Source organism: Lepidochelys kempii, chromosome 7 (assembly GCF_965140285.1).
Source record: "Lepidochelys kempii isolate rLepKem1 chromosome 7, rLepKem1.hap1, whole genome shotgun sequence".
NCBI classification, from domain to species: domain Eukaryota; kingdom Metazoa; phylum Chordata; order Testudines; family Cheloniidae; genus Lepidochelys; species Lepidochelys kempii.
The window spans coordinates 96,530,651-96,545,294 of record NC_136386.1 but is presented as its reverse complement, the minus strand read 5'-3'; the positions used below and the strand labels follow the sequence as shown (position 1 = coordinate 96,545,294).

The following is a 14,644-nucleotide window of genomic DNA, read 5'->3' as shown; positions in this document are numbered from 1 at the left end:
GGTACTAGAGTAAATCTTACTGGTCTGTAATTTCCAGGATCATCCTAGCACCTTTTTAAAAACAGGTTCAACATTTTCTGCCATCTTGAACAACAGCCAATTTTAACTAGCAATGGCATGTTTTTACAGGAGGCTCAGCCCTTTCATTCTTAAGTTCCTTCACAACTCTTGGATGTGTGCCACCCTGTCATAGTAACTTGGGTTTTTTTGGTTTTTTTGAATTTATCAGTTTGTTCCATTACTCTTTTTTTTTATGTCTCAGACTCTGTTAGTACCTCATCTTTATCACCAGAAAACAGTAGGTCCATGGTAAGTATCCTACTAATATCCTCTATGGTATACACTGAGGCAAGCAAATCAATTAGCTTTTTCTGCAATATCCATACCGCCTTAATGGCTTCTTTTACATCCTGGTAGGCAACAGACCTACAGATTCTCTTGCAGGTTTCCCACTTCTGATATATTTAAAGAATTACTTGTTTATTTTATATCTTAGGGCTATTACTCTTCAAAATTCCTCTTCATGCACCCAATTTTCATTTTATATTTTACCGGAATAGTTGATATTCTTTCAGTTTGCCTCCTTAGTCTTCACTTGCCATGATGATGTGAACTTATGGCATCTGCAAACACAGACAGTGCAAGATAGCTTATGCTATTCTGGATGTGTTAGTATACATTTGTCCAGAGGGTATCAAAGGGATTGTGTTTGCACTGTTTCGGCTAACTCTATGATCATTAACAAATTTATGTTCTTGCACAATATGGTACAAGATTGAAACTAGGGATGGGAAAACATAATTATGTCATTAAATAAGAATAAATTATATTTTTAAAAAGTATCCTTCATGATTGTGTTAAGTATAAAAATAATAAATTATTAAAACAAAACCTTACTTTGGGGGATTGGAGGTTTTTAAGAACTGGTTCAATAAACATGTGCCAGGGATGGTCTCAATATACTTACTCCTGCCTCAGCAAGGGGAATGGGCTAAATTAACTCTTGAGGCCCCTTCCAACCATACATTTCTATGATATTATAAGCCTTTCAGGATAGAAGGAGTGCTTTGTATCATAAGGGTTTGATGTACAAAATAGCTGTTAAAAGATAGGTCTTTATTTCCTGTCCTTCACCATTGAAGAGGAAGTGGTCTGTGCTGTAGACTACAAGGTTGTGGATTCAGACCCAGCTATTAACCCATGTAGGGATGGATCCTGGAGTAATTCCAGATTGCAAATCATAGCATTTATGAGTGCATTTGGATGTTGTGCTAATATTGTTTTTACTATTGCATTTTTAGTGTTTGTGGTTGGGTTTATGGGCTCAGCCCTTTAAGAACAGAATGTGACTGACAGAGTCTGTTTGTCCTCACTGCAGTTAGCTCAAGTGATGTAAACTTGAATTAACTTCTGTTGAATTAGCTTAACCACACTGTGAAAAGCAATTAAACTGCAGAGTGATTGGATCAGCAGCACAGGGTAGCTGTGTCCTCCTGTATTACTAGCTTAAGCATCAGCATTGGTTGAATTTCAGCCCATGCCCCCGTGTTAACACAGGTGTGGGTTTGTGATGTGGGAGCTGGAACTGAGGGTTACCCAACTTATCATCAAACTTCCATTAGATGGAACATCTAATCCCTGCAGAGGTAAGCAGGATTCAAATGAGTGACCTACAGGTGAAAGGCTTTATAGCTTATTAGCAACACCCTGAGACAGCCAGTCCGAATAAATGCTAATGTTACACATTCGAGAACTACGCTAATTTCAGTAGGCACTGCTGCATCCTGGATGGAAAGGGATTGAATTTCATGAAAGTCCAGGTTTTGAAGAAGCAGCAAAGACAACTCAGTTGCCAGATCCCATAACTAGACTTTGCAGATTCTGGTTTGTATAAATGACCATGCAGGGTTTGTTCAATGTTAATAATGCAATCCATTTTCATGACAATTTACAGGAGAAAAGAATGGGAAATGGTATAAACATGAACTGAACAATTCTTGTGGCAAATTTTACATAGTAAAAACTTACCCTCTTCCTGGCTTATTATGAGCTGAAGATGATGGAAGTTACTGTAGAAACCAGGAAGATAAGACATCAGTGATGTATCTGAGAACTCTTCAATCAAGTAATTTCTTCCAAAATTTGCTTAGATCCTCAAAAATTTAGTTTGAGTAGTGGAACAATGCCTCCACCCCTAAATATAGTGTACAATGTACAGGGAAACATAATGTTACACTGATAGACCAGTGAGCTACTTTAAAGTGGAGCATTTGTATTAAATTTTTTGACAGAATCCCAAGCTAACCACCGCTGGAGTGTCTTCCAAGAGCACCAAACTTGGCCATGATCATACTCTATTCAACAGAGCTACATTTCCTCTAACCTCTTCAGCAGAGTTCCAGCTCTTAAAAGTAAAGGATGCTGGAAAATAGAACCCTGCCATTCCATCCAGATCTTACTCCAAGAAAACATTTTACAATTATACTAACATATATATATACTTCAAGTAACTTCAAGTGCTACACAAAAAATGTGATACTCTGTGGGACTGCTTCTGGACCCTATATGTCACTCTGATAGTGTACACGAGATATTAATGCACTGCAAAGAGCTGAAGGAGCAGCATAGGGCCACTGTAAACTAGATACATTTTATCTAAACCGTCCCTTATTGCTAGGTGAAATATGCTCTACGTCTCATAATTACTTTTAAAAAGTTGTGCATATATTCAATGTTGGTTTTCTAGTAGGTGCTCTCTTTTTTAATCATTATGCACACATATAGCCAGGACAACTGTGTACTATGATCTCATGGGAGCCCTTCACAATCCTGAATACTTCAGTTCACAACTGGCCATCCTCTCTCCACACTATGTAAATGTAGACTCCTTTGGGGCATCAGAAGCCTAGCCCTACAAGCATCACTATGAAACAATGACAATACTGTATCTCTTTCTGTCTAACTAATATATTTCTAAGTTGCTTAATCACATTGCTATATAAGGGTTCTTGATGTGCAGGCTCTCGCTAAAGCTGTAGTATTTTTAGGGGAAGAATGGAATGCCCAACTAGCTTTCTACTGTAATTATTCACAACTACACAAATGATTCATTGCTAAAGATCAAAAAGCAATTAGTGATGTCAAGATACAGTGACACCGAACAGACAGTAATCTCTTAAATAGACACTGTATAAGGTAGCTCATATAGCCCATCTGTAGATTAAGCATGTGACAGACCCAGAAGCAACTCCATAGCTGACTGACATCTGAGGAACCAGCTGCTGTAACAGGAAGAATTCTTTCCATGGCTGTGCATCTGGATGTAAAAGGGTGTGATGTACAGTGGGAACAGTACCCTCAGCACCTTATTGCATCATGTATTCCCAACAGCTTTCATTACAATTAAAAAAGCCTAACATTTTATAAAGCTTTGGAAATAAATATCTAAAGAACAAAAGTTGTTATCTAAATGTATTAAATCATGGTATCATTAAATAATTAAAATATTGATATTGAAATTGTACTGTTGGTTTAATTTATTTTCATTGAAAATAGCTGCCCTGCTAAACATCAACTTCAATTGAAATGGAAGTTACTATAATTTTGTAGTCTATTGTAAATGATGAAAACTGAATATTTAAATACAATTAATTTAAACAATGTTCTGATCTTCAATTTTTTTCAGATGGTCCTGTCTCAGTAGGAATGAGTATGGATATAGCAAGCATTGATACAATATCAGAAATAAACATGGTATAGTAGCTTTGTAATATTTTTTATCTTATCTAAGTTAATGCCTGTTGTTTTACAGACCCCAGTAGTGTACTTTTCAGATGGCTTTCCTTCTTGTTCAACCGACTCCATGCCTTGGATATTAGGAAATGGAGCCTTATATTTAAAGGACATGCAGTAGTTACCTTATGATAAGATTGTGTCTTCTGTAAGTACAAGTGCAAATCATGTCCCCCATAGATCATCATCAGTTAGGGGTGGGGGTGTTCATGTTGGGCAAGGGGGCTGTGTGGCACGGCATGGGCCCACCCCTGAGGGGAAGGGGCATGCTGGCAGCACAGGGCCGGGCAGGCCAGTGTGCATCTGGCAACTTCCAGTTTGTAAATAGTGCCCTTGCACTGGGCTGGACAAGTGGGGCCACCCCTGCCATGCCATGCCCCATTGACCCTGGCTGGCCCCTCGCTCTGGGGACTGACCTCCCCTCACCATGCTCCATTGCCTCCATGGGGGCCCACAAATATGTTTGGAAACGTTAATCCGGCCCTGCAAATAGATGTTTGTAATATTTACATAAATTACCCTGAAGACCATAGATTTACAAAGGCAGCTATGTCAGCAGAGAGTTTGGCCCACAATGTTTGCTATAAGAGTCTGTTCAGTCATAAGGAACTAATTCCATTAGAGACCATACTTATTCATGATGTCAGCGTCACACCAAACGACAAGAATTCTCAAATGCTGGAGAATTTAACAGCAAGCAAGCTACTAAAACTGCCTACTTTAATTCCAATAATTAAGAATTAGAATTGCAGACTTACAGTCTGTTTTGAGTGACCCATAGCTCTGTTTCCATGCATTTAGGAGAGGAGAAAAAGGACAAAATTTCTGTCAAATTACTTGTGAAAAACAGAAGAATAATGGTTTGTTCATTGTGACATCTTGTGTATCTCCCTTCAGGATTACACAGCTACCATATTTCTTAGACAACGATGGACTGATGAACGACTTTGTTTTGAGGGTAATAAGAGTTTAAGCTTAGATGGTCGTCTTGTAGAAATGCTTTGGATACCAGACACCTTCATAGTAGACTCAAAGAAATCTTTCCTTCATGATATCACTGTTGAAAATCGTCTAATAAGAATATATCCCAATGGAACAGTCCTTTATGCCATACGGTATGTATACTTTATAAGCCATATTTATACATAAATTCTATTTACATTTTAAATAATTCAGATTTAGCATGATCTGCTCTTAATCTGGTCCCAGTTTAGAAATTTTTCTGCGTGTAGACATCTACTATATATATATTTTTGTAGTTCTATATAAATGCAGGTATTGTCTGGCTATACTGAAAGAAGGACAGGAGATATTTGACATGAGTTTAATCAGGCTGCAACTTTATTATTAGATGTCTGGGACTACCTGGCAAATAAAAGTATACAGTGCAGGTAACATGCTTATTCTATGTAATTACCAAGAGGGCTTTTACCAGCTCCCCCTCTTTTTCCATCTAGGTCAGGAGTCACTAGGGGTCACCAAATGAAATTAATAGGCAGCAGGTTTAAAACAAACAAAAGGAAGTATTTTTTTCACGCAATGCACAGTCAATCTGTGGAACTCCTTGCCAGAGGATGTTGTGAAGGCCAAGACTATAACAGGGTTCAAAAAAGAACTAGATAAATTTATGGAGGTAGGTCCATCAATGGCTGTTAGCCATTGTTAGCAGCAATGGTGTCCCTAGCCTCTGTTTCTCAGAAGCTGGGAATGGGCAACAAGGGATGGATCACTTGATGATTACCTGTTCTGTTCATTTCCTCCGGCGCATTGGCCACTGTCTGAAGACAGGATACTGGGCTAGATGGATCTTTGGTCTCACCCAGTATGGCCGTTCTTATGTCCCTCCAGGAAATCCATTGCTGGGACCTGACCATACTCATGGGGGCTTCCACCAGCTCCCCCTCTTTTTCCATCCAGGTCCTTCCAGCAAATCCATTGCCTGGGACCTTACCATCTACCCTCCTGCCCCCCATAGGAGGGTTAAGGTGGGATAGAATGGGGAATTGACTCTCTGCCTTACCAATCATAGGAGTCCCCAACAACCCCCCATTCATTCCTTTAATGAACACCTCTTTTTAAGTCCTTTTTTAGTCACTGTATACCTTCCCTATGGATTCAGAGGAACAGCCGTGTTAGTCTGTATTCGCAAAAAGAAAAGGAGGACTTGTGGCACCTTAGAGACTAACCAATTTATTTGAGCATGAGCTTTCGTGAGCTACAGCTCACTTCATCAGATGTTTACCGTGGAAACTGCAGCAGACTTTATATACACACAGAAATCATGAATGGACATCTGCCACAAGGAGGTGCCAGCAATTAATTTGCCTGCTTCCCCCGCAAACCCAGTCGCATTCCCAGACATGTCTCACTGCTCTCTTTTATATCAGCCAAAACAAATGAGCTCTAAAGCTTTAGAGAGGAATCCCATCCTCCCTGAATAATTTGGTGCCCCACTATGCCCAAATTGCGGAACCTTTTATGATCGTAAGGGATTTGGCCATCCCCGCCGTTAGCATCTGTCGTGCCTTGTCCACCCGGGTGGCATTCCACGGCTCCCAGACAAACCCTGTGTTAATGCATGTCTGACAACACAGATGTGCATCAAGTCCTTTCTTGTTCTGGGCTATAATTGAACCCCTTTACACATTCCCAAATAGTATTTTCCAAGGTGTGCCATATCATGTTGGTGACTGCTGACTGGCCTCTATGGCACACAGCAGAGGCATCAGCTGGTCCAATAACATGCTTTTTCTTCCATGCCAACATAGGTTCACTCCATCACTGGACCCTGGTTGCCAACCAGCCTGCTCCATGTATAAGGGAGGCTTTGGGCACAGAGATACCCCTTTTAAAACCTGCATTCCCAGGGGATGAGTCAGCAACCACACTGACCCTTTTGCAGCCGTTTTCATCTCTTCCCACACGACCATAAAGCACTGTTCCCTTCATTTGGCCAGTCAGCCAAATATCACTCCCCTCCACAGCATACAGGTGCAGGGCAGTCATTGGTACCCGCCACTTGTAGATATTAATATCAATATAAATTCTTTGACATTGCAGGGGCCTTTGATGCACCTTGGTCCCTCCTGTTCTCTGCCAGTGGTGCACAGTAGCTTAGTCTCCTGTGGATTATAGTACTTTGGTCTAATTTCAGTTGATGGAATTAGTGCATGGGTGGCTCGGTGGTGTTGGTGACCTGTGTTATACAGGAGATCAGCCTATACGATCTGATGGTCACTTCTGGCCTCTAACTCTGATTCTATGAAAATAAAAGCCAATGCAATTAACATATTAACTAACTGATTTCTAACTAACTAACTGCAGTTTCCACGGTAAACATCTGATGAAGTGAGCTGTAGCTCACGAAAGCTCATGCTCAAATAAATTGGTTAGTCTCTAAGGTGCCACAAGTACTCCTTTTCTTTTTGCGAATACAGACTAACACGGCTGTTCCTCTGAAACCTGATTTCTAAGTAGATCAGCTTGCTTAGATGTAGAGACTAAATTCAGCAATTAGACCTTGGGCAACTCCAATCACATTACATTACATTGCACATTACAAATGATCACAGGATATGGCCCATTACTATTAGTTGTTATTTTGCTATAGCTACTTACAAAGCTGAGGTTTACATAACAAGTGTGAGATATTTTATTGAACCTAAACTCAATTGTTCCTTGTTTACATAAAGCATCAGTTACCTTCTCCTAGGAATATGTATTGCCCACAAATATTAGTTGAAGAAAGTAGGATAACCCATTTCTAATTATAGTACATACAATATTATGTATAGTTAATAACCATCTGCTTTTGGTTTTTAAAGGATAACTGCAACTGTTGCATGTAGTATGGATTTGACCAAATACCCTATGGACAAGCAGACATGCACCTTGCAACTGGAAAGCTGTAAGAGACTTTTTTACTGCTACTTTTATATAGTTAGGACAATATTTGTGATCTATTTTAAGAGCTGCTAGATAATGTATAATGTTATGAAAGAGGGCTGGGATTTACAAAGAAGACTAGTGAGAATTGGGTGACCAACTGCTACTGAATTTCAGTGGGATTTGGGTACCTCTCAAGTTTAGGATAATTTGAAAGTCCAGCCCCAGAACACTGAAACACTATGGGCTTGTCATCACTATTGGCTAAATCAGCGCCGCTGTGATCAATGCAGTGGCGTCGATTTAGCAGGCCTGGTGAAAATGTGATAAGTTGATGGGAGAGGAAATACTTGTGGATTTTTTTTTCAGTATTTTCCCATTTTTACCACTTCATTTCTGCAGAACAGCAGCACATCCCATATTCATTTTGCAAATGATGCTATGGGTAATTTCCATCAAGCAGATGCTGTATAGTTTAATATTATGTTGCCATTTAAGGGCTTTATCCTGCAAGGCTCACTCACACAAGACTCACACTAAAGTCAGTGGAAGTGCTATGGAGGCCACAATCAGAATTACTAGTTAGCAGTGATATTTTTTCTTAAAATAAATAAATAAAAAATAAAAAGAGAGAGAGAGAGAGAGAACATATTGTTAAGTCAAAAACAGAATGATGTAATTACATCATCGACATTGCCTAATGAGTCGTTCAGCAGTTTCTGTACTTCCCTCAGGAACTTAAAATATATTTGACAAGGGGAAAAATAGAGGAGTTCCCTGTCTAATTGAAAACTCAGAGTTTTAGAATGATTCCATCTGTTATTTTAGACAACCCACAAGTATCCCCTAACTAAAGGGAAAACACGGTAATATAATCTAAACTGCTCCCATTGCACTCTTCTTTAGTTTCTCAAAAAAATAGCCAAGAACACACATTGGAGAATGAAAAGGATTATTAACAGCCTTTAGCAGTGGCAGTCACTTTTTTGTTAAGAGCACTTTAGCAATTTTTTTTTTTTTTTTTGGTTACAGTTCAGTGGTGTTAGTTTTCCTATTGGATAAGCAACACTGACTTGCAGAAGAAGAATATTTTACTTCTCCAGATACTGTTCACTTGTAAATATTGTTGCTGGGTATTATACACATATATAACATTTACAATATAAAGCAAATATTTGAACTAAAATAAAAGGTTAGGAATTTTTTTGGTTAAACTATTATAAATATAAATACTTATATAATCATTATCTTGTAGTGTTATTTGAGTACATTGCTACAGTGGCTTATATAATGAAACACCCTACCTTCATCTGTAATGTTGCTATTTAATTATAATTATAAGAGCTGATTGAAAAATGGTAACAAAAATATCAACAAGAACTGGGTTTTTTGGTAGAAATCATAAATAATTTCAACCAGTTTTAATAATTCCACCACTAGAAATTTCACTTGTCTCCCAGAAAATCAAGTTTCGATTGACTATAAAATTATTAATTATTATTAATATTACTGCAGCACCTAGAAGCCTGAACCCCAGTTGAGACCTTGTTGTGCTACACACTGTACGGGCATATAGTAAGAGACAGACCTTGCCCCAAAGAGTTTACAGTTTCAATCTTTATCGACACTGCAAGTATCCAATCACATTACTATGTTTCCACACAGGCCGCTATCTCACTTGCAAATAGTTATTCATCTTTTAGACCCACCTTTGAACAGTTATTCCCTTTTTGAATTTGCTCTTCAACTGCTGTTCAGTGAAGGCCCTGCACTTATTCTTGAGAATCAGGGAAAAAACAGACTCTGAGGAGAAAGGAAATCTACGTATGAGATTCTGAAAACCTTTAGGCCTGGAAAAGTTCCTGCAAAGACCTACTCATGTGATTAACTTTATGCATTGTGAGTATCCCATTAACTTTTTTGGGACTACTTACAGCTCATAAAGTAAAGAACATGAGAAGTCTTTGCAGGATTGAGGCATTAGTATGGATGTAAAAGTTAGCTTCTCCCACTCAATGTTATTTAAAGAGACAAGAGGATACCCATTAAAGAAAAATAATGTGGTTTTGTTCCTATCAGTTTCAAAATTTTTGTCAAGACAAACTTCCTTTAACATGTTGTGATATACAAAACTCGTTCCCCTACCCTAAGAATAATGTTAGAGTGGGGAAACAATGTAATATTTCTATGAAAAATTTAATTTTCCTGATACTCATGAAGGCCCCCCTAAAGTTCTTCATAAATGGTAATGGATAGGATTGGTATTTTGAATATGTTTTGATACCAAAATATGCTCTAAATCAGCGAATTGCTCAAATAGAACTATTTGCCTTTCCAAAAAATGGGGACTATTCAAGAAAATAAAAGCCTCCTTTCTGTAGTGTGCTTGCTCACACCTTTCTCAGGCTTCAAGAATTATTTTTATCCACTGCCAGTTCATAAAGTTAGATGAAACCTGGAATTATGAACATCTGCATTTTAGCAGGGATTCAAAACTATTTTGGACATCAGTCTGAATGTCACTTTGCAGTGAACTGGAATTGAGTTATTCCACAGGGCAGTAGAATGAGCAATAATGAGAATCAGTGTCTGTCAAATGCAAAAATGATTGATCTATGGAAGCAAAAATAGATATTCAAATGCTTGCTCTTAATACCTAGGTGTTCTCAATATGTTCTCAACTGGACCATATATATTAATGTATAAACTGTATAATGTATAAACTCTAATTTAATGTAAAATACCTTTCAAAGGTGTTTTATTGATGTATAAGCCATGTATTGATTAATGTATACACAGCACAATTGCCACCTGCTATGTGATACTTCTCCCACCTTGGGTGCCAATCATCTATGCCGGTTAAGAGAAGCCTTCCCTAGAGCATGCACAACCGGTATGCCTGTAAAGAAGTCTCAGTTTTATAGCATATGTAATTTATAAACTCTGCATTTCCAAGCTCCAGCAATTTTCCCTCTTCCTGTTGGACTTGATGGGCTTTGCCTTTAGAAGTCTGATACAACTCATCCTTTCATTTATCAGTTTATACCAGCTTTTATTTTTCTACACCACCTATAGTATTTCTTTTGAGATACTCAGACCATGCACTCAGATACAATTGTCAAATTTTGTCATAAAATTGCATTATTTATAATCCAATTTTACTTTTTTTACAAATGGCAAAGGATCATAGATAAACTTGTTCTGCACAAACTATTTATTATATTTAACAAAAACATTCACTGGTTGGTTTCTCTATAACTACAGGGGGCTATAATATCAATGATGTCCAGTTCTACTGGACCAGAGGAAATGATTCAGTTCGAGGCTTGGAGATACTCCAGTTGGCACAATATACAGTAGAAGATCATTTTACTTCAGTATCTGAAGCAGTCTATGAAACAGGTAGGAACTCCCTTTGAGAACTTTTCTCTTGAAGTTCAGAATATGGGGATGAAAGTAGAACAGTGTGAAGGAACTAAACAATTTGCCTTTCTTTTAGTATTTGCAAAAATGAAAAATCTCATCCAATTTCATTCATGTAAGCTATATGGCTTGTATGATATTCTTTAGGGAATTTGTAGCCTCTTAGAAAATGCACTCGACTGTTCAAACGTTTACAGTTATTGGACTTCTGTGGTAATATCTTGGAAAGTTACATACAATTTGAAGAAGCTGATTTCAGGCAAAGTTCTGCTCATGCAGCTCTTAGCTGAAGCTTATGTTGTATGCTATACAGAATACATGGAGAAGAGAGAGAAGGAGGAAAAGTGTTTAATGTAACAATGAGGTTGTAAAGTGAAACATTCACATGACAGGGAATTCTAAAAGATATGCATCTAAATTTTCAAAAGTAACTAGTGATTTTAAGTGCACAACTTAAGACACCTTAAATAACCTGGCCACTGAAAATCAGATATCTTTCAGGTTTCCTTAATTGGGCAAGCGAAAAATCACTAGTCACTTCTGAAAACATAAACCAATATTTATCCCACAGTGTTAAAGACTTGTACAACTTACAAGAAATGCAGACTTTGCCACGAGGGCTTGTAAGTTAAACCACAGCTTTTTGGTTTTGGCAGTTTCAGTCAAACCTTGATAAGCAGAACCTTGAATAAGCAAAACTGTGAGTTACCTTACCTAAGATATCTAGGGTACTATAAATAATCATATTAGAAGTTCCATAGGACTTCTGCAACTTTGATTCATCATAGAACAAAGTGGTGGAAAATATTTCTTTAGCTGTGAGATTTGACTTTCTGACTGTATAAGTTATGGTGGCTGTTCTGGAGATGCTAAAGGATCTTTCAAAGGGAAGAAGAGCTATCAGACATGCTTTATCCTCCTTGAGTTATTCACTGACTCTTCTTTGTTCCTGTTTTATGGTACATATTAAATACTATTTGTCTTATGCACAACCTACCATGCCAACCATAAGGATTTTCTTTATGTAAGGACTCCTAATGCACCCATTTACATTGTAATTCGGGTCTCTGGAGCATGCTTTCCTGACCCTCAGTTTCACACAGATTGCAACTTCTTTCCTCTACTGCATTGTTGGGATTTTATTCTTGAATAACACAGCATAGAAGGAAACACTATGATCTAACCTGAAATATTAACTCAGGTTAAAGCATCAAAATCCTCTAAATGGATATAAAAATACAGATGAAACACAGAATAGCAGGCTTCATTATCACAAAGAGTCTTGCTACTTATATAACTGGCATCTGTTTCCCTTCCTCCCTTCCACAGCCCCTAGATAAACTGCAGCAGGCTCAGTCAAAGGAGAATAACCCTTTAGTGCTGTTCAGCCCAGAAAAGAAGCAGGACCTGCTCACCATTCAAAAAAAAATCTGTTTAATTCTTACCACCTTCCCATATCACATGTAGGGAGGGTCCAAACTGTAACAGAAGAGCAAAATGGATTGCATTGTTTTTCCTCAAATGGAATAAGGGCAGTTTCCCACTTAAGTGAAATGCAGCTAGAGGCACAGTCAAATGGACAGACGTGTTCTTTTCCCTTAGTATCTCTTGTGGACCCTCTCCCCCGGGTTCCAGTGTTAGCTGTAGAGCATTTAAAACAGACTTCAACTTTTCAAATATGTTTCTTTACTTTAACAAATATATCTTAAATTTATTAGAATTTCCCATCCCTAATTGTACTTGGGATTTTTCTGTTTAAGAACACAGCAATATGAAGTGCTATGCAGTACATTTCTAACAGCAAAGCTTATGAAATAATACCATAACCCTCTTAATTCGCTTTTAAACCTTTATGGATATGGTAAAAAGAAAAGGAGTACTTGTGGCACCTTAGAGACTAACCAATTTATTTGAGCATAAGCTTTCGTGAGCTACAGCTCACTTCATCGGATGCATACTGTGGAAAGTGTAGAAGATCTTTTTATACACACAAAGCATGAAAAAATACCTCCCCCCACCCCACTCTCCTGCTGGTAATAGCTTATCTAAAGTGATCACTCTCCTTACAATGTGTATGATAATCGAGTTGGGCCATTTCCAACACAAATCCAGGTTTTCTTACCCCCTCCTCCCTCCCCCCCCACAAACCCACTCTCCTGCTGGTAATAGCTTATCTAAAGTGACCACTCTCCTTACAATGTGTATGATAATCAAGGTGGGCCATTTCCAGCACAAATCCAGGGTTTAACAAGAACGTCTGAGGAGGGGGCGGGGGTTATGAATATGGTGTTATATACAGAGGCTGTTCAGTTTCCCTACAATGTTTCATGGAAGCGTTGCAATATATACTCTATCCTTTATTTAAAAAATTAGAGGCAAAAAAATATTGTAGATGCATATACACAGTATTAATAAAAAGAGCACACAGAAACCAAAATTAATACTTACGTAGCTATTTACAAACATATATTTGAAAGTATCTTACAAATATTAATTGTGCCTTAAAGGCTCCTATGAGACTAGGCAAAAAGCTGTGTACAATCCTTCTTACAAATCATAGAATATCACAGTTGGAAGGGACCTCAGGAGGTCATCTAGTCCAACCCCCTGCTCAAAGCAGGACCAAGTCCCAACTAAATCATCCAATGATAAGGTGAGACAGTCATTGGCAAAACCAAGATTAGAACCGTGCAGTTAAGGAGGAGATAAACCTATAAGTCTGTCACAAGAAAAGCTTTCCCCAAGAGAAAGAAAAAGGATGGCAAAATATGAAGTGTCGGAAAACAATTTGTGTATCAAGCAACAAAAGCAAATTACATAAACAAGTCAAAGAGGACGTTAATAGCATTGGAGTTTCCTTTTTGGTTTTGTTGGAGTGGAGAAAAGTTTAATTTTGAAAATAGGAATATTCTGAGCTACAGTCACTTGCTAGATTTTTGGTCAATACTTCTTAAAATCTGCAAACATGCACATGCTTACCTTGAAGGATGTGAATAGGCTCATTGAGTTCTGTGACCATCATCATGTGAGTAAAGTTAAGCATGGGTGTAAATGTTTGCCAGATCAGGCCCAAAGGGTGGATTTTTATTTCTAGCCTTTTTAACATAATTTGGTTTTATTATTCTAATTTAGATAGTACATTCTTTTAATTGACTAGAGACATCTCTTACATTCACAGAACAACAAACAAGGGCATAGAAGAGAATGCTAGTTTTATACCTACTGTACCCATATACCAGGTGTTCCTCCTCATCTAGAAAACACAAGGAATGAAATTCTGTTATGCAGAGAAAAGTAGACTAAACCAGATGTAAAATTGTTTAAAACTATAGTAGAGATAGTTGAAACTGGTGAAGAAATCCAATTCTGCTTTAAAATGTTAAGATTGGTACATCTGAATTTTCACACAAGTACCATGTTCAGCTATCATTAGCTGGCTTGGGTGGGGAGAGGGGATGTTGAGGGTTAGGATGCACAAGCACGTGTTTAATAAAATATCCACACAGATCTACATCAGTTACGGACTTCAGCCAGTTGCACCTAC

The 14,644-nt window shown here is 38.0% G+C and overlaps 1 protein-coding gene across 1 annotated transcript in view; it reads left to right on the top strand.

Annotated features, from left to right (window-relative positions):
- The window catches only part of LOC140915359 (gamma-aminobutyric acid receptor subunit pi), a 70,011-nt gene that overhangs the window by 39,730 nt on the left and 15,637 nt on the right, over positions 1-14,644 (top strand). Inside the window, exons 4-7 of the mRNA XM_073354947.1 lie at positions 3,686-3,753; positions 4,690-4,907; positions 7,617-7,699; positions 10,942-11,079. Coding sequence (XP_073211048.1) covers positions 3,686-3,753; positions 4,690-4,907; positions 7,617-7,699; positions 10,942-11,079 — 507 coding nt within the window. The remainder of the gene's footprint in view (positions 1-3,685; positions 3,754-4,689; positions 4,908-7,616; positions 7,700-10,941; positions 11,080-14,644) is intronic.